Source organism: Cebus imitator, unplaced genomic scaffold (genome assembly GCF_001604975.1).
Source record: "Cebus imitator isolate Cc_AM_T3 unplaced genomic scaffold, Cebus_imitator-1.0 Scaffold126, whole genome shotgun sequence".
Taxonomy (NCBI): Eukaryota; Metazoa; Chordata; class Mammalia; order Primates; family Cebidae; genus Cebus; species Cebus imitator.
The window spans coordinates 4,151,820-4,172,163 of record NW_016107441.1 but is presented as its reverse complement, the minus strand read 5'-3'; the positions used below and the strand labels follow the sequence as shown (position 1 = coordinate 4,172,163).

At 41.5% G+C, this 20,344-nt stretch overlaps 2 protein-coding genes across 4 annotated transcripts in view; one reads left to right on the top strand and one right to left on the bottom strand.

Annotated features, from left to right (window-relative positions):
- Nucleotides 1-10,450, bottom strand: part of MRPL22 (mitochondrial ribosomal protein L22) — a 20,844-nt gene extending 10,394 nt beyond the window's left edge. The window contains exons 1-3 of one of the 3 annotated variants that reach the window (XM_017540550.2): nucleotides 10,373-10,450; nucleotides 10,247-10,295; nucleotides 4,210-4,345 (exon numbers count right to left, since the gene is read on the bottom strand). In XM_017540550.2, coding sequence (XP_017396039.1) covers nucleotides 4,210-4,345; nucleotides 10,247-10,295; nucleotides 10,373-10,400 — 213 coding nt within the window. In that variant the 5' untranslated portion in view covers nucleotides 10,401-10,450. The remainder of the gene's footprint in view (nucleotides 1-4,209; nucleotides 4,346-10,246; nucleotides 10,296-10,372) is intronic. The other 2 variants (XM_017540551.2, XM_017540552.2) reach the window with 2 other exon arrangements.
- A 1,795-nt stretch (nucleotides 10,451-12,245) lies between these two features.
- GEMIN5 (gem nuclear organelle associated protein 5) overlaps nucleotides 12,246-20,344 on the top strand; it is a 56,493-nt gene continuing 48,394 nt past the window's right edge. The window contains exons 1-5 of the mRNA XM_037742762.1: nucleotides 12,246-12,495; nucleotides 13,606-13,766; nucleotides 14,762-14,943; nucleotides 18,964-19,115; nucleotides 19,595-19,714. Of these exons, the coding sequence (XP_037598690.1) occupies nucleotides 12,330-12,495; nucleotides 13,606-13,766; nucleotides 14,762-14,943; nucleotides 18,964-19,115; nucleotides 19,595-19,714 (781 nt within the window). The 5' untranslated portion in view covers nucleotides 12,246-12,329. The remainder of the gene's footprint in view (nucleotides 12,496-13,605; nucleotides 13,767-14,761; nucleotides 14,944-18,963; nucleotides 19,116-19,594; nucleotides 19,715-20,344) is intronic.

Sequence of the window (20,344 nt, the reverse complement as noted above, 5' to 3'; positions counted from 1 at the left end):
AAAAAAAAAAAAAAAAAAAAACTTCCCCTATTGACTCTAAAACCCACTTTCTTCCCACTACTATGCCATACTGCCACTTCAAAAAAATTAGAAAACATGTGTTATGGGAATCTATAGCAAGGAGGTTTCAAAACTTTCTAAACCCATTTCTACTAAAACCTGTCTCTACTAAAAATACAAAACTTTCTAACACTCTGACTCCTGCTGGAAATTTTCAAACTCTGTCTCAGAAAGAGCAGAGTTTTCTCAAGCGGTCATCTTTTAATATGTGGCAGATTTCTTTTCAGTTGCAAAAGAAGCAGACAGCCTGAAACTGTAGCAATAGCCTAATTACATTTTCAGCAATAAGTCCTGGGGAGCAAGGCAGAGGAAAGAACTGTCATGACTGATAATAATAATCTGCAAAAATTAATCCACTCAATGAAATCTTTCACAAAGAAAAGACCATTTAATTTGTGCATTCTTGTGGCAGGATATCTTTAAGCCTTAATTTTGTATGATTACCCTCAAATTTTATAAATATAAAAAATTATACTCCTGACCAGAAGATGGCAAAATGGAATGAAGTGTTTACAAGAAAGGTGAAAGTTACTTAATCATCCTCTTCTAAAACTAAAAAAAACCTCAGCATTTACTTTGGGCAGATGAAATGTCTAAGGGCACTTTCTAAAGATAAACTAGACAAAGTCTCAGTACATAAGTATCAGGCAAATAGATAAAGTAACAAAGTTGGAAGTCAGAAGGCCTAGTTATATATCTCTGCCATAAGCTGACCTACACAGTAAATTAGATGCAGGGAGGATAGGATACATAAAATAGTTATTCAAATGAAGTAAATGTATGTGTAAATTATGAAATGTCTAAATCAATAACTTTTGAATAAATCAATTTATTTTTAAATGCATATAATAATTCGAATGAGGAAAAAGGAATAAAAGTTCTGGCCAGGCGCTGTGGCTCATACCTGTAATCCCAACACTTTGGAAGGCCAGCCAAGGGAGGCAGACCACTTGAGCCCAGAAGTTTGAGACCAGCCTGGGCAACGTGACAAAAACTCATCTCTACTAAAAATATAAAAATTAGCTGGGTACGGTGGCATGTACCTGCAGTCCCAGCTACTTGGGAGGCTGAGGTGGGAAGATCTCTTGAGCCCAGGAGGTCAAGGATATAGTAAGCCATGACTGCACAACTGCACTCTAGCCTGGGCAACAGAGTGAGAACCTGTCTCAAAAAAAAAAAAAATGTTCTAGGCTAGGTGCAGTGGCTCACGCCTATAATCCCAGGGCTTTGGGAGGCCCAAGGTGGGTGGATCACTTGATGCCAGGAGTTGCAGACCATCCTGGACACATAGAGAAACCCCATCTCTACTAAAAATACAAAAATTAGCCGGGTGTGGTGGCACACGCCTGTAATCCCAGCTACTTGGGAAGCTGAGGCATAAGAATTACTGGAGCCCAGAGGTGGAGGCTGCAGTGAAGCAAGATCATGCTATTCCAGCCTGGGCAACAGAGCTAGACCCTGTCTCAAAAAAAGAAATTCTTACTAGAACTTTATGAGATTCAGATTTATATTAATGTATTATTACCAATATGCTGATTAATCCATAAATTAAAAATATGTCTCACATAGAAATGGTTGTTGGGAGAGTGAAGGAAAAGTGGAAAAATAAGAAATGGTAGCTCAAAGAGTTCTGACACAGTCTTATTACACTTTTCATTTATTTAACATAGCTTTTTTCAAAGACATTGCAAAAGTAAACTCAAGCCTGAAGTAACAGGGTGTAACTATCATAAAGAAAGCCCTTTAATTTCTCTCTGGCCCATTTTCTTTACATGAAGCCCACATAAGATAAAATCTACATAAGAATCTATACTCTTTGGAAATTGGTGCTAGCTAAACTAGGAAATTAGTCTTAAGAGTATTAGGAGGCCGGGCGCGGTGGCTCAAGCCTGTAATCCCAGCACTTTGGGAGGCCGAGGCGGGTGGATCATGAGGTCAAGAGATCGAGACCATCCTGGTCAACATGGTGAAACCCCGTCTCTACTAAAAATACAAAACATTAGCTGGGCATGGTGGCGCGTGCCTGTAGTCCCAGCTGCTCAGGAGGCTGAGGCAGGAGAATTGCCTGAACCCAGGAGGCGGAGGTTGTGGTGAGCCGAGATCGCGCCATTGCACTCCAGCCTGGGTAACAAGAGCGAAACTCCGTCCCAAAAAAAAAAAAAAAAAAAAGAATATCAGGAGTAGCCTAAAACAACTCTAAATTGGTAACATTCTTTTTTTTAATTATTTTTATTATTATTATTTTTTTTTGAGACAGAGTTTTGCTCTTGTTGCCCAGGCTGGGTGCAATGGCATGATCTCCACTCACCACAACCTCTGCCTCCCAGGTTCAAGGGACTTTTCCTGCCTCAGCCTTCCGAGTAGCTGGGATTACAGGCATGTGCCACCACGCCCAGCTAATTTTGTGTTTTTAGTACAGATGGGGTTTCTCCATGTTGGTTAGGCTGGTCTCAAACTCCCAACATCAGGTTATCTGCCCAGCCCAGTAACATTCATTTTAATTTACTGCTACAGGGTTTGCTCACTATCCAATCCACTGTTATTCATTGACTATATATTCTAATGCAGAAGATCAGAATTAGGTAGAATGGTAGATATTATCTGGTCCTCTTTTCAGCTAGAGATAAAACTAATTTTAATCATGGCTGTAGCTAGCAGATTGTAAAGTCTGAGAGACATTGTACATTATAGCACAGTATTATGAACTATATGGCCAGTGAATAAATTATTTCCAGTAAGTTAGATATTTATGAAGGATATCAGCCTTCCCAGTCATAACAGGTACAACTGACGAACCAATATTAATTTACTAAATAATGTTTAAAGTCAGAAAATGTTCAGTATTTCCCAAATATCATAATCTGTCCCCCAAAGGATTACTGAAACAAAATCTGTGCAAAATAGAGAAATTAAGGTTTTCCAAAATACCTATATAAAATCAAATCAAATGTCTTCCCACAGGCTCTTGTATAAGAAAAATAAATGATATAAAGAAGTTAATCAAAATAGTTTATTAAATATAACACACAAATTACTAGATTGATAGTGTTCATCATTTGCTAGAGTTAAGCAGATCACATACTATCAACTATTTGAATTTTGCCACTTGGAGTATATCCTAAAGCACATTTTTTTAATATCTAAAAATATTAGGACCACACAATATAAGTGTGCTGTTAGATTCTGGATTCGACAAATATTATTATTTTCAATTAATACCTGAATTTCAAAGAGCTTAATTAAGAAGCAAAAAAAGAATTTTAGTTACAGGAAATTTTTTATTTACGGTATTTGTGCAATCATGTAACATTTCATTTAGTAAATTTTGGTTAATTACAAAATGGAGACGAGCCCGGCCAACATGGCAAAACCCTGTCTCTACTAAAAATAGAAAAATTAGCTCGGTGGCATGGTAGGCATCTGTAATCCCGGCTACTCAGGAAGCTGAGACAGGAAAATCACTTGAACTTGGGAGGTGGAGGTTGCAGTGAGCCAAGATCACGCCACTACACTCCATCCTGGGTGACAGAGCAAGACTCTGCCTCAAAAAAATAATAATAATAAAAATAAAATAAATAAACAAAATGAGGTCAAACTTAATAGCCTAGACTGACAAATCTTTCAAGTTGTGATGTCCTGACAAAACATAGAAGTTGAAAAGTTATTTGTTTATTCTGTGCAAATAAAGATAAATCTCCAGTAGGAACCCAAAGATTAACTTCAAACCGCAAAAAGAAAAAAAAAAAAAAAACAGTGTGTCTATACTCAAATATATAGCACTAGAAAATCACATACATAATTTAAACACTGGTCAGTAGTTTAAGTCATTCTTGCCAACTCCACATGCTCCATCATTAAGAACTCATGAGTAAGCCTCTCAGAGTCAAAAATCAGTATGCCTTAAACTCTTAGTTTAGTTTTAAAGTTAAGGTCCCTATCCAGGAGGTTAAGTAAAGACAAACAATTAGGTAAAGAATTACAATCTTTCACAACTATTGAAGAGATAAATCTATTACATCTTCTATGTCAATTAGAGCCAACTGTTATATAATTTTTATTTTTTTAACATAGAATAATAAAGCATTACTAATCACTTTAAGAGTAAGAGCACTACCAGGATTAAGAGATTAGTTCTGCCCACAAACTTACTGCTGGTCTCCGAGGTTCTCCAGGCAGTTGTGGTGGATAAACAATTTTATTCTTCCTCTCCCATTTTCGAGAAATGTCAAGAGAAGCACTTGTGTGGATATATGATTGAGGTAAAACACTGTGAAATGAAAGAAGCCTATAAAACAATAGACACAACCTTTTTGTAGAGTTTACATATCTTCTGAACCATTATCATCTCCATTTTGATGAAAACAATTTAAGGATCACAAGTGGAAATATTCTAGAGGTACTCATTAATAGAGACTACTTTTAAACAACACAAAGAGCCAGTTTATTGGAGGATAACAAGAGACAAAGTAAACACATACAAGTCAAAGAGTTAATAGATATTAACTCAAGATTTCTTGTCCTGACTGGCCAATAATACTGTCTTCTTAAGTCAACCACTCCTAACAAAGATTTAGAGAAGACATAATAGCTCTCTGATCTGACCTGTAAGATTGCCCAACTTTGTTGAGTAACTAAGACAAATACATAAAACAATTAAGAGACAATATAAACCTACATAACTAAAATACAGGAAACAGCACAGGATTTCAGAGGTGACTTCAGGTGAATCTTGAACAACATCCTAATTGATATGGTTTGGCTCCCTGCAAATCTCATCTTCAATTGTAATCTATACATGTTGAGGGAGGGACCTGGTGGGAGGTAACTGGATCATTGAGGAAGTTTCCCCCATGCTGTAGTGAGGGAGTTCTCAAGAGATCTGAATGATTAAAAAGTGGGAGTTTCCCTACGTTGTCTCTCTCTCCTGCTGCCTTGTGAAAAAGGTGCTGCTTCCCATTTCCCTCTGCCATGATTTTACGTCTCCCGAGGAATCCCCAGCCATGCAGAACTATGGGTCAATCAAATCTCTTTTGTTTATGAGTTACTCAGTCTCAGGTAGTATCTTTATAGCAGTGTGAAATGGACTAATACACTAATTGTCAGAGGAATGGGCAACAACAAATATATCATCTATGCAGAGCTACAGAGTTGAGAAGTAAGGGCAGAGGTGTGACTGAGTCAGAATTTGTTAGGTATGGGAAAATATTGGAAAGGTCATTGAGGCTAGAGTGGTTGTCTTTGAATGCCAAACTAATGGGCTGAGAGTTGATGATGAAAATCCCAAATTCATTATTCCTTGACCTCTTCCTCCACAATTCAACTGCTTTAATAATATACAACTAGTCATTCTACCGTTCCCATCTTCTGCTACTTCCCCAGCATCTGCTACTTCCCTATATCATTAAATAAAATAATTCTTGAATGGTGTGCTAGAGTTTATCTTCAACTTCCCAATCATTTTCATCCTGCCAGAGCTAGTTACCAAGTCTTACAGATGCCTCCCCTGAAACAGCTCTCAAATGCTTTACCTCTTCTCCAATCTAATTAGAATATATAGTCAATAAATAACAGTGGATGGATAGTGAGCAAACCTTGAAGCAGTAAATTAAAATGAATGTTACTGGGCCGGGCAGATAACCTGATGTCAGGAGTTTGAGACCAGCCTGACCAACATGGAGAAACTCCGTCTCTACTAAAAATACAAAATTAGCTGGGCATGGTGGCACATGTCTGTAATCCCAGCTACTCAGAAGCCTGAGGCAGGAAGGTCACTTGAACCTGGGGGAGAGTGTTTGAAAATATGATGAGGGAGAGTAGAGGTTACAGATAAGATTGGCCATGAGTAGTAAATGTTGAAGTTGGGTGACAGATACATGGAGGTTCACCATATTGTCTACTTTTGTATATGTCTAGGTATATCCAAATAAAAAGTTGACACAGTAAACTTTGGTATTTCCCTACTGGCCACAATACAGAGTCCAAACTCTTTAGTAAGACATAGAAGGCCTTTCATAATCTATATCCAACCTGCCCTTATGGCCTAGCCATAGAGATGTTCCTTGTTCCCTGAACAAGCCTTTACTCAAATTGTTTTCTCCTGCCTTATTATCTCCTGAATGAAATGCTTATTCTGTTTTAAGTTCTAGCTCAAATATCACTTCATTATGAAACATCACCTAATCCCTTCTCCGATACTGATTCTCACATTGTCTTAATACTTTGTTCTTGCCAGCCATATAGCAATGACTTGGATTACTGTACTATCATAAGTGGCTATAATAGAATGAGTTATTGTACCAAGTGTACAGATGTTGAGCATTTAAAGGACAAGTCCGACATTCTTTGTATTCTAGCACTAAGAACAATGTCTGGTACGTGGATACTGAGTAAACATTTAACTCAGACTTACATGCTCAAAGTCGTTTTATATTGGTATATTCTCACACAAATACGCAACTTGGATGATTTACTTGACAAACAAAGCCTTTGTTTTTAGTCTTCGAGCAATTCAGACAAAAGACTCAAACAAATCTATTTTTCTAGTGTATCATTTTTACCTCAAGTTCACTACCTCATATCCTAATATCAAGATTAATGCCATCAAAATACCTAACAAAATCTATACCTTTGCCATCCACATTTAGGTTCCAATGTCTTAACTGAAAAGCACAAAATTAGGATACATGATGTATGCAGGCATATTTTCCTAATGAATTTAAGCCAGGTGATGAGAGCTGAGGCTATAGAGTCAAGCAGACCTGGGTCTAAATCCTAACTCTAATTTACTAGGTGAATGGTCTTAGGGAAGTCAAAAAACTTTCTGGGTCTCAGTATTCCCATCAGTAAATACAGTAATAGTAATTACCTCATAGCCTTCTAAACAAGCTCAAATGCAAGTAAAATACTTAACCTGATGCAGGGCTCAATAAATTTTAGGTATTATTACTTATGGAATAAGGAGGATAAAAAGTACTTAATTCTTAATTAATAATTGATATAGTGCATCATACAATGTCTAGCCCATGATAAACACTGATGGCTAGCGTTATTTTTAAATTAGGCTCTTTGACCAAGTATGGTGGCTCACGCCTGCAATGCCATCACTTTGGGAGGCCATGATAGTAGGATTGTTTGAGGCCAGGAATTCAAGATCAGCCTAGGCAACACAGCAAGACCTTGCCTCTGGGGTTTTTTTGGGTTTTGCTTTGTTTTGTTTTTTGAGACAGAATTTCGCTTTTGTCACCCACGCTGGAGTGCAATGGCACGATCTCGGCTCACTGCAACCTCCTGGGTTCAAGGGATTCTCCCACCTCAGCCTCCCAACGATTATAAATCGTTCTACTATAGGGACACGTGCACAAGAATGTTCACTGCAGCACTGTTTACAATAGCAAAGACCTGGAACCAACCCAAATGTCCATCGATGATAGACTGGACAGGGAAAATGTGGCACATATACACCATGGAATATTATGCAGCCATCAAAAATGATGAGTTTGTGTCCTTTGTAGGCACATGGATGAACCTGGAAACCATCATTCTCAGCAAACTGACACAAGAGCAGGAGATCAAACACTGCATGTTCTCACTCATAGGCGGGTGTTGAACAATGAGAACACATGGACACAGGGAGGGGAGCACTACACACTGGGGTCTGCTGGGGGGAAATAGGGGAGGGTCAGTGAGGGGTGGGGAGTTGGGGAGAGAGAGCATGGGGAGAAATGCCAGATATAGGTGATGGGGAGGAAGGCAGCAAATCACACTGCCACGTGTGTACCTATGCAACAATCTTGCATGTTCTTCACATGTACCCCAAAACCTAAAATGCAATAAAATAAATTTAAAAAAAAAAAAAAAGATGAGGAATGTGCTCTACTGACTGCCATAGGCCCTCCACTTTCTCATTTTACACAGACAACTTCCCTTAGTTTTCCATTTCTAGTCTGGGGCCTATATGCAATTAAGTTTCCAATCACTGGCCAGGCAGCTCATGCCTGTAATTCCATCACTTTAGGAGGCCAGGACAGGAGGATCACTTGAGCCTAGGAGTTAAGAGACCAGTCTGATCAATATAGCAAGATCTCTGTCGCTACGAAAAAATTAAAAAATTAGCCAGGTGTGGTAGCATGCATCTGCAGTCCTAGCTACTCAGGAAGCTGAGGCAGGAGCCCAGGAGTTTGAAGCTGTAGTAAGCTATGATCATAGCACTGCACTTTAGTCTGGCACAGAGCAAAACCTTGTCTCTAAAAAAAAGGAAAAAAAAAGTTTCTAATCACCGAATCCGATTATATGCTAAGATATTACAAGGTTATCATGAACATTATTTATACCTTTCTACTTAGTTTTCTTATGGTCATTTTCCCCACCGGAAAATCCAAAATAAGGATTCACAAAATTATGTAGCAATTTAATTGCAAATAGCCTTAGAGATTATCTAGCAAAATCCAACACTCCTTTATCATGACATAGAGGAAAAGACTAAAGGCAAACAGCTTAAGTTTCTTGCTCAGAGCTTCTTAATATAAGTTGGTGCAAGACATTCAACTCAACATCAAAACATTTAACTTGTGTAAGACCTTATGCTGGAGCTACAACAACAAATAAATGTCCAACCTCTCCAAGATACACAAGCTAGTAAAGGGCATAGACACATATACATGAAGACATTATAGAAGGCACGCATGCTAAAAGGAAGGAAAAACTAATTTCTTTCCGTTTTAGAGAGACTTAAGAAAACTTCCTGAAGGGAAAACATCTGAACAGAGGTTTGAATAATGGGTAGGACTGCTGCTATGGACAAGATGTGATGGCATAGGAGGAAAAGCCAAGAAGCATATAAGTGCACAGTATATTCAGAAAAAGTAAGTAAATCAGCATGGTTGGGGGTAGAGTGATAGAAGGTTATGTAGGAAGCATATAGACAAATCCTAAGAGCTAGTGCTTCCTATTTTCTTCTTTAGCCCACCTCTTTATCCCCCTAGGACTCAAGAACCTAGAAAAGAGTTAAATATAATTGGGAACTCAGTAATAATTTATAATAATAGAAACATTAGTGGCTACTGGAATTCAGAGTGGAATTATCATATGCCATAAACATACTAAATACTTCATATGCATTATCTTGTTTGAACCTCATTTTAAAAATCTATTAGAGTTACATGCATGGCATGTGCCTGTAATACCAGCACCTCAGGAGGCTGAGGCAAGAGGATCATTTCAGCCCTTAAGTTTGAGGCCAGCCTGGGCAACATAGTAAGACCTCATCTCAAAAAATAAATAAATAAAAATTTTAAACTTTTTTAAAACCTAAGAGATAGTTACTAATATTACTGTCATATATGATATGTAAGTGATAACTGAAGCTTATAAAGAGTAAGTAACTTGGCGGGAGGGGAGGTGGGCAAAAATAAATAAATAAATAAATAACTTTTCCAAAATCAGTTAAAAAGTGGATTCATATATAACTCATCCGTCTCCAAAGCCTATGAACTAAACCAAAATAAATGCTAACAAATGCACAGAACAGAAAATTTACAATCAGATTATCAATTTTCAAATACTGATTTTTTAAAATTAATTTTTGGGGAGCAACGGCGACTGCTTTTGTCCTAAGGCTACAGAATGATCTGGAGAGTACAGTATAAAGCTTCAAAAGTTCCTTCAACTGAGTGGCAGTAGGCAAGTTATATTACGCTTGGGGGCTTCAATTTCCTTGTCTGAAAAATGAGTACAGCAGTACCTACTCGTAGAATGTTATGAGAACGAGTTAAGGTATATAAAGCGCTAAACACAATGTCAGGTACGATGTAAACCACGGCTGTCCACAACACAGTCCCCGTCCATGCAAGCAAGTAATCAGAAGGGTAACTAGAAACGCTGGACGCATCCATATGGAGATGGAATAGTCTAACCTTGTCCAGAAAGATCATAGCAGACGTTCAGATCATAGCAGACGTTCAGAAAACGCATTTACAATGGCCCTTAGGTAATGGGTACTCCTGATCCCTGCAGGGCTTATGCAATAGGGTGGCGAAAAATAGGGTGGCAAAGCAGAGACTCGGGCTGTCTCGTTCGCCTCACTAGCCCCAGAGCCTAAAGCAGTTAGGCATGAAGGCGCTCAGTTACCAACTGGCAGAGTAGTAAAGAGGCCTTGGGCCCTTCTGAAACTCCGAAGCGAGAGACTTACCCCAAGGCCAGCTTCCCCCGGCTCCTCAGGTTCTGTATCCACAACGCACCTGCAACATGAACACAGCCGTCAACTCAGATTCCATCTGGACACCCTTCCGCCGGTTAAGCACTAAGAAATCCTTACCCAACTGATCCAGTACTGCCGCCGCCATCTTCCGCCCTCTCGCTACGGAAGCCTCCGAGTTCAAGGGCCTTCTAGACAGCACGCATGCGCAATACTCGGGCATTCCTGTGGGGCTCTCCCCGCAGCACTACCTACACCCGCTGTGCTGTCACGAAGATCGCGAGCACAGCGCCACCACTCAAGGTGTGATCAGGCGAGCCTGGCTTGGGAATAAATGAATTAATAAAGTTCGAAAGCGCGTGGGCTTCCGAAAATTCACCTGGATTCAGAAAAATTGTGAAGCCCGAACTCACAAACTCGAAAGGCGTAGGGGAACAGAATCCATGAACAAGCCATGTAATCAGATGGCCCTCAGTTTTCTTCTCAGAAATAACTAACCCTAGGGCACAAGCTTGTTATAAAGATCAGTTGAAATTGTGTGAAAGCTATTTTATTTCATTTTATTGAGACAGGATCTCTCGCTCAGGCTGGTGTGCGGTGGCAATAACCTAGTCTCACTGCAGCCTCGACCTCCCGTGCTCAAGCCACCCTTCCACCTCAGCCTCCCAGTTAGCTGAGACTACAGGTGCACGTCACCACACCTGACTAATTTTTGTATTTTTTGTAGAGGCTGGGTTTCGCCAAATTGCCCAGGCTGATTTAGAATTCCTGGGCTCAGATGATCCACCCTCCTCCGCCTCCCAAAGTGCTGGGATTACAGGTGTGAGCCACCAAGCCTAGCCTAAAATCTCTTTTAAACAGCAAATAGTTTAAATATGATGTATGCTGTCCTAATCCCTACTAATCTGGTTGACCTCCAGGAAATGAGTTTATATTCATCGGGCATTTACTGCCATATGTCCGGCAGGTATTTCACCAAATCTCATTTATTCCTCACAGCAATCCAACAAGGCATGGATTAACATTTTCCTTCTTCAAATGAGGAAACATATTTAGGATAGGTTAAAGTCTCTCAGCTAACAACTGGCAAACCAGTGATCAATCTGCAGCTAGGGTGTCTCCAAAGCTCGTGCCCCTAGATGTAGCGAAATATATGTATTTGACCTCTCTGTATTAATGACCGGTAGTTCAGATTTCGGTTTGCTACATACGCAGGAGTGCCAGATACCCAATGCAAATAAGCAACACACAAGTAGTGCAGAATCTGAGCATTTTAGCATTTTTTTAGTTGGAAGGAAACTTTCTTTCACACCATTTACCACATACAGGTTCCTTCACAGAGCTCTCAATCAAGCAAATCGAGTCACTCCATTTGCTTCTCTTTCATCTTTGAATACCCAGAACCCAGAGCCAGAATTTCCACCGAGTTGCAGAAAGTGTTCTTTCCCTTTTTAATTCCAGATTTGTACTTTCACATTTTTGTTTATTTTTTTGAGACAAGGTTTCACTCTGTTGCCCAGGCTTGAGTGTAGTGGCACAATCACAGCTCACTCCAGCCTGTCCTCCGGGCTCCATATTTTTGTTAGGTGACTCCTTGTGCATACCTTTAAAACACCTTCACAACTAGCGAAGTGCCCTGGCACAGAGCGTTCAAAAAACAATGAACGCGTCGTGGTTGAACAAGTCCAAAGAGTAAACTGGTAGTGTGGGGCGGTGGTTCCACTAGTCTAATCCTCTAATTTTGTGCCTTCCTGTGGATAGTGAAATGCTTAACCTCGGGGCTGTGCTCAGGCAACACCCGACCCTAGCCGGGGTTGGGGCGGACCTCCTCCCCCGGGCTAGGTACGGAGGGCCAGCGCAGCGCACGCGGTCAGGCCCCTCCCAGCCCGGCGGCAGCGAGCACGGAACGCGCGGTGCTAGCTGGGCCTCGGCGCGCACCGTAGCGACTGCCCGAGAAGGCGGGGCTCAGCGGGCTCAGCCCGCCCCCCCCACCCCCCCTCCCAACCCCAGGCTGAGGCGTGAGGCTGCGAGCGCTCTCTCGCTTGGCTGCTTCTCTTGGCTCCGACGACCTGTAATTATGGGGCAGGAGCCGCGGACGCTGCCGCCCTCCCCCAACTGGTACTGCGCCCGCTGCAGCGATGCGGTGCCCGGGGGCCTCTTTGGCTTCGCCGCGCGGACCTCCGTCTTCCTTGTCCGCGTGGGCCCGGGCGCAGGCGAGAGTCCTGGGACACCTCCGTTTCGAGGTAACTCACCACCCTTGGTCCTGAGCCCTCTTGCCCTTTCTACGCTCTCCAGGGGCGCCGAGTGGACATCTCCAGCCACCCCGTTTTCTACAGCTAGGGAAACTGAGGTCCAGACTGGGAGAAGAGTCAGCCCAGATTCACTAAACTGAGTTACTTCTGGTCCCCAGAATGAGCTACAGCATGCTGTGGCTGAGCGGTCCCGCCTCCTGGAGCTTCCACGTGGGACTGCTTGCTGACTGAAAAGTTAGCCCTGTACAGTCCCGGCCGTTTATAGGGCTCCCCCGCCCAGCCCGGTGCACGCCAGCCCCTGGGGAGCCTTCCTGAGGTTGGGGGCTGACTACAGCTGCAGGCTCTATGCATGATCCTTCGACGTGTGACATTCATTACTGTAAGATGACTGGGTTGAGCCAGATGTTTTCAGGCTCCAAACTAGGCTTTGATTGTGCCTTGGGATATGACGTGTCGGGTCATTTATTCTGGCCTGATCTAAATAAGAGTCGCTATCAGGGCCGGGCGCGGTGGCTCAAGCCTGTAATCCCAGCACTTTGGGAGGCCGAGGCGGGTGGATCACGAGGTCAAGAGATCGAGACCATCCTGGTCAACATGGTGAAACCCCGTCTCTACTAAAAATACAAAACATTAGCTGGGCATGGTGCTATAGTGAAATGCTTAACCTCGGGGCTGTGCTCATGCCTGTAATCCCAGCTACTCGGGAGGTTGAGGCAGGAGAATTGCCTGAACCCAGGAGGCGTAGGTTGCGGTGAGCCGAGATCGCGCCATTGCACTCCAGACTGGGTAACAAGAATGAAACTCCGTCTCAAAAAAAAAAAAGAGTCGCTATCACATTATTTGAGCTGCTTTCCAGCCTCTGAACTAAGCACAGCGAGGTATATCAGCATTCATTTCACAGTTGAGAAGCTGAGCCTCAAAAAGACTTGTTCGAAGTCACGTGGCACTTGGGAGTTCTGATTGTGAGTCCGTCGTATTTCGGTTATACCATGGGTTGTGTAACTCCAAAGTATCTGCTCCCTCATCATCCAACAACAGTATGATTCTGCCAGGAATCTTGGATAGCACTTTGATTAATCTAACATCTGGTTTTACTTGAAGTCATAGGAGAGTTGGTGGGACACACCGAGAGGGTCTCTGGCTTCACATTTTCTCATCACCCTGGTCAGTACAACCTCTGTGCCACCAGCTCCGACGATGGGACTGTGAAAATATGGGATGTAGAGACAAAAACAGTTGTGACAGAACATGCACTCCATCAGGTACCATGGCTTACTGGTTTCTCAGACCGTTTTTATATGTCTGGGCTGAGGGTTCTTGGGTTTCAAGCTAGTTTTGCTAGCTCATCTGTGCGAAGTAACTTATAATTGTGTTCATTAATTAGATAAGATTCTATATTGTAAGCTGTCTCAACTTTTTTTAAAAGGAGATACATACAAACCAGAGGTTGGCAAACTGCTCTGTGCCTATTTTTGCAAATGGGTTTTATTAGAATAGAACCACACTAATTCATTTAAGTATTGTCTATGACTGCTTTAATGCTATAAGAATTGAGTAGTTGTAACAGGCATGGTATGGCCCAAAGAGTCTAAAACAGTTACCCTCTGCCAGGCACGGTGGCTCACGCATGGAATCCCAGCACTTTGGGAGGTCTAGGCAGGTGGATCACAAGGTCACGAGTTCAAGACCATCCTGACCAAGATGGTGAAACCCCATCTCTACTAAAAATAGAAAAATTAGCCAGGTGCTGTGGCAAACACCTGTAATCCCAGCTACTCGGGAGGCTGAGTCGGGAGAATTGCTTGAACCTGGGCGGCAGAGGTTGCAGTGAGCTGAGATCAGCTGCTGCACTCCAGCCTGGGTGAGACTCCATCTCAAAAAACAATAACAACAGTTACCCCCTGGTTATTGATATAAATAGACTTCTGATAGAGACTGTAAATGAGTGAATTAAACTCATTTCTAAACTAGATAGTTACTTGATATACCTGCCTTTTGAGAGAACAAGGGAAAAGAAAAACCCACTTAATCTTCGTAAGAACTTTGCATTAAGCTGTTAAAAAAATTTTATGATTATTTGATCCCCTGTAGTCTAAATCTTCCCACCATTTTGTTAATATCATGTTGCTCTACAAGTACTACTAAGTATTAGCTACTTTTAATGTATGTACATAGCATTATGCTGGGTTGTGATACAAGTTAAAAATTAAGTAAAACTTTAGCATTGACAATAACAAGTTTTTGTTTTGTTTTAAAGCATACGATATCAACATTACATTGGTCTCCTCGAGTAAAGGACTTAATAGTATCTGGGGATGAAAAAGGAGTAGTTTTCTGTTACTGGCTTAACAGAAATGACAGCCAGCATCTCTTTATAGAACCCAGGACAATTTTCTGTCTTACTTGTTCACCTCATCATGAAGATTTAGTAGCCATTGGGTAAGTACTGTGCCACCTGTACTGAAGATTTTTGTTTGTGTGTGATCATGTTTTGCATTTTCTTTACCTTCTCCTGCCCTTTTATTCCTCAAAGAAAACCATCTACAGTTGTTAGCCAGTCCCCCGACCCCTTAGCATCATTTATTCCTCCAGGTCCTTACTGTCTCTTTCCCTGGTTTTCCATGGTACTGTACTTTCTTGGTTCTTTGTGTCCAACTCCTGTAGTCAACCTTTAAATGTAGGAAGTGTCCTTTTTTACCTTTTTCGCTTTCTGTGCTGCCTTTTGATATAACATGAACTCCCAGGTGTCAGATGACTTTTCTCGGTTTGTCTGGTTCTGAGCGCTCCCTCTAGATTGGGAAAGCGATGTGACATTGGGATCCATTTCCTCATTGATCAACAAGGTTGTTTCACATGAGCTACCAGGATGGACATCCCCCTTTCCTTCACCATTCATGTACTTCTCATTGAAAGATGTCCATTTTCTCTAATTTGAAGACTTAAGCAATTTCTCTAGAATGTTGAAGGCGAAATTCTGATTGGAGTGAATTTGAAAGACTGGGTGCTAAGGTATTAGAGGTATACAGAGAAACAACCCTTTCACAAAGTTTGTTGTGAAAGTGTGCATAGACATGAAGCCAGAAGGGGTAGATGGGGTCAAGGGAATATTAAATGGGAGATACCAGGGACCTGTTTTTATGTTGATGGAAGTAAGGCTTGAAAAGAGGGAAAGCTTGTTGCAGAAGTAATGGTGAAAAGTCAAGAGGGGACTGGATTCAGATGACAAGAAGAAAGAATAGCTGGGAATATAGAAATAGGTGCAGGTAGGTTTGTAGTTGTGTTTGGAAGAACAGGGTATTCCATTTTGGGATTTCTGATTTTCTCAGTGAGACATAAGTCAGAGTGGTAGAATCAAATCAGCATGGGGTCGAAACTGGATAAGGGAAGAAGGTATGAAAACAGTCAAACAGAAAAGGAAAATGAATGTGCCAAGGGAAATTGTAGCCCCAGTGTTCACCGTTGTGCCAAAAAAAGAATCGTGGCCATAAATTTTAAGTAAACCCAAGCTGTTTGAGAAAGGAGATGGTTGGATTCAGCCAGGTTCAGGGCTTTGTGGAGTAAATACTCTTGAGGGAGGAGACAGGGGCTGTAATTATATTTTTTAAAGTTGATAATAAGGCCAGACGTAGTGGCTCAAACCTGTAATCCCAGCACTTTGGGAGGCCAAGGTTGGTGGGTGACCTGAGGTCGGGAGTTCAAGACCAGCCTGACCAATGTGGAGAGACCCCATCTCTACTAAAACTACAAAATTAGCCAGGCATGATGGCGCATGCCTGTAATCCCAGCTATTTGGGAAGCTGAGGCTGGAGAATCACTTGACCCCAGGAGGTGGAGGTTGCAGTGAGCCTAGATGCGCCATTGCACTCCAGCCTAGGCAACAAGAGTGAAACTCTATCTCAAAAAAATAATAATAATAATAATTAGCCAGGTGTGGTAGCTCATACCTGTAATCCCAGCTACTCAGGAGGGTGAGGCAGGAGAACCGCTTGAGCCTGGAAGGCAGAGGTTGCAGTGAGCTGAGATTGCACCACTGCACTTCAGCCTGGGTGATAGAGCGAGACTCTTAAAAAAAAAAAAAAAAAGTTGATGATAGTGATGGATCATGAAAGCTGTGCTGCATGGGGTGAGGGGAAGTATAGAAAGACAGGTGTTGGTAAGTGATAGTGAAAATGGAAGGGGACTGAATCGGCAGTCTTGTGAAGTGGGAGCAGTGTTGGCAATAGGGGTGCTAGAGGAAATGAACAGAAAGGTAGTAGGCAGGGGTCAGGGGAGGATCTTTGGAAGAGTATTATTCCCAGAAAGTTTGATTCAGATTTCTAAATAGCTTGATCTGTTGACAATTAGATTGCATAACTTGGTGGTTTTCAAAGTCCTGGTCTTCAAAGATTGGAATACTCTAGTATTTATTTTTCTTTTTTAAAAAATAAAGCTGTACTGGTATTTTTCCCTGTCAAATGTTCTAATGTGTAGGAAGTGTGAATAGGTATAACCACTTTGTAGAATGCAGTTTTGTGAGGTTTTTTTGAGACAATGTCTCGCTCTGTCGCCAGGCTGGAGTACAGTGGCACGAACTTGGCTCAGTGCAACCTCCATCTCCCGGATTCAAGCAATTCTCCTGCTCAGCCTCCCGTGTAGCTGGGACTACAGGCAAGCACCACCACACCCGGCTAATTTTTGTATCTTTAGTAGAGACAAGGTTTCAGCATGTTGGTCAGGATGGTCTCGATCTCTTGACCTTGTGATCTGTCCACCTCGGCCTCCAAAAGTCCTGGGATTACAGGCTGGAGCCACTGCACCCAGCTTGTACTTTCTTAAAGATGCATATATCTTAACATCCTGGCAGTTTCATTACGCGACATCAAACCTGAAATTGTCTTAGATGTATACATGAACATTAAAAGTATTTTTTTGTTGTTGTAAAATATGGAAGCCCTTCAGAAGGAAAATGAATAAACTTTGGTATATTCACACAGTGAGGTACTAATACAATAGTGTAACGACTGGCCAGGAAGTTACGTGTATCAGCATGGATGACTTACAAACAGAATGAGTGAAAAAAACAAGCTACAGGAAAATAAATGATAGCATTTAAATGAAGTTTTAAAACATATAAAATCTGTATCTTATTTAGGAATATATACAAAGAAAGGCTAGGAATGATATAACACACAATTCACAAATAGTGTTTGACCTCTGGTAAAAGAAGAGAAGAAGAGATCTGGCAAGGAGAGAGGTTTGATTGAGGTGGAATGTGCAGAGGACTTCAGCTCTATTGGTAATTATTTTTCTTAGCCAGGGCGGTAGATTACTTTTTTTTATGTATTTGAAATAATTTATTTTCAAAAAGCTATTAGAATTTCTCAGTTTCTTCTCATTCATAAAATGACAGCCTTGGAATATGGAGGTCTAGAGTATAGAATTCTGCAACTTTTGTTAAGTTCACAGTTTAAAAAATAGTATCACGGCCGGGCGCGGTGGCTCAAGCCTGTAATCCCAGCACTTTGGGAGGCCGAGGTGGGTGGATCATGAGGTCAAGAGATCAAGACCATCCTGGTCAACATGGTAAAACCCTGTCTCTGCTAAAAAAAAAAAAAAAATACAAAAAATTAGCTGGGCATGGTGGCGAATAACTGTAATCCCAGCTACTCAGGAGGCTGAGGCAGGAGAATTGCCTGAACCCCGGAGGCGGAGGTTGCGGTGAGCCGAGATCGCACCATTGCACTCTAGCCTGGGTAACATGAGTGAAACTCCATCTCAAAAAACAAATAAATAAATAAAATAAAATAAAATAGTATCACTTATAAAATAAAGGTGATTTTTCCAGTAGACTAGTAGTTATCTCAATTAGAAGAATTGGCCAGGTGTGGTGGCTCACACCTGTAATCCCATCACTTTGGGAGGCCAAGGCAGGCGGATTGCTTGAGCCCAGGAGTTCGAGACCAGCCATGAGCAACATGGTGAAACCCCATCCCTACAAAAAAATACAAAAATTAGCCTGGCATGGCACATACCTATAATCCCAGCTACCCTGGGAGGCTGAGGTGGCAGCATTGCTTGGGCCCGGGAAGTCAAGGCTGTAGTAAGTGGTGATTGTGCCACTGCACTCCAGCCTGGGCAACAGAGAGCGGGGGGAAAAAAAAAGAGTTGCCGGACCCTTGCAAAAACTATGAAAGTTCCTTTAGAACAAAATCATGCTCCACTGTGAGCTTTGTACCAGGCAACATACACAGTATTACCTAGTGCCAACAGTTTGATCGTAGAGAGGAAGGTTTTAACAAAACCAAGAAGCATAAGATGAGCCCTTTAAAAAAGGAAAAAACAAAATTATTTTTTGTCCTCTTTCCTCCTCCGCCACCCCGAATGCACCTAACTTTAAGGATAACTCCAAGCCAAAATGTTTCCTAGAGACCCTGTTCTGTCTTCATTTTTTGAGTAATATTTCTAACTCTTGTTTTTTAGGTACAAGGATGGCATAGTGGTTATAATTGACATCAGTAAGAAAGGAGAAGTTATTCATAGGCTTCGAGGCCATGATGATGAAATCCACTCCATAGCCTGGTGTCCCCTGCCTGGTGAAGATTGTTTATCTATAAACCAAGAGGAAACTTCAGGTAGAGATGACTTAAGTTCAGTACTCTTTCAACCTGAAGAACAGTGGGTAGAATTATATCATTTTATTTTATTTTATTTTTTGACAGGGAGTTTTGCTCTTGTTGCCCAGGCTGGAGTGCAATGGCACGATCTCAGCTTACTGTAACCTCAGCCTCCCGAGTAGCTGGGATTACAGGCATGTGCCATGGTGCCTGGCTAATTTTTAGTAGAGTTGGGGTTTCTCCATCTTGGTCAGGATGGTCTCGAACTCCCGACCTCAAGTGATCCACCCACCTTGGCCTCCCAAAGTGCTGGGATTACAGGCATGAGCCACTGCACCTGGCCAAATTATATCATTTTAATCATACCTAAAACTTCAAATTTTATAGTTCAGACCTATGAAAGAGATAGCTAAGTTTTGGGAACTCTTGCAAACTAAATTTTTTTATAAGTGCATGTTTAATGCAAATCAAAAACAAAATTGCCATCTTTCTCATAGAAGACCCTGAAATTACCAATGGGAATGCTATAGGACAAGCTCCAGGAACAAATGGCTGCTACTTAGCCACTGGGAGCAAAGATCAAACCATTAGAATCTGGAGCTGTTCGAGAGGCCGAGGTAAGATTGATGTTTCTTTTGTGATGTAACCTATGTTGATCTGGTGGAAATAGAGGTTTTTTTCTTCTGTCCTGTTGTCCTGAGGGCGTGTCCTCTTTCTGAGAGCAGTTCTTTACTTTTTGGTCTAGAATTCTGCTTCCTCATTGGAGCCTGGGCTGGATCTCTATTCTCTCAACATCTGGTATTAGAGATGAATGTTTCCCATGCATTCCAGGAGAAGACAAGGACCCCTTGCTTTATAGAAGGATCACTGTTTGGCATGGGGAGCAGGTTGTGTAGTAAGAAGAGGAATATTAGAACATGGTCTGGCCCAGGCCAGGAGAATGGAAAAGATCTCAAGAGTTAAAGCTTTTAATGCACAAATGCAGAATAAATTACATACACCCAGCATAGAATTATGTGTAAAAGCTCTGTTTATCCAAATTATAGAGCCCCTCAGTCATTTAGCTTTCCCAAGCTTCTCTTTGAACAGAACTTTTTAAGTTTAAAAATTGAGAGAAACTCTAGGCAGAGTGAATATTTATAGTATATTATAGAATATAACCTTTATAGTAAAACTCTGGCGTTTCTAGGGGTCTTCTCTTTCTTCATTTTATTTTTTTCACCAGTTTTTTTTTTTTTTTTTTTTTT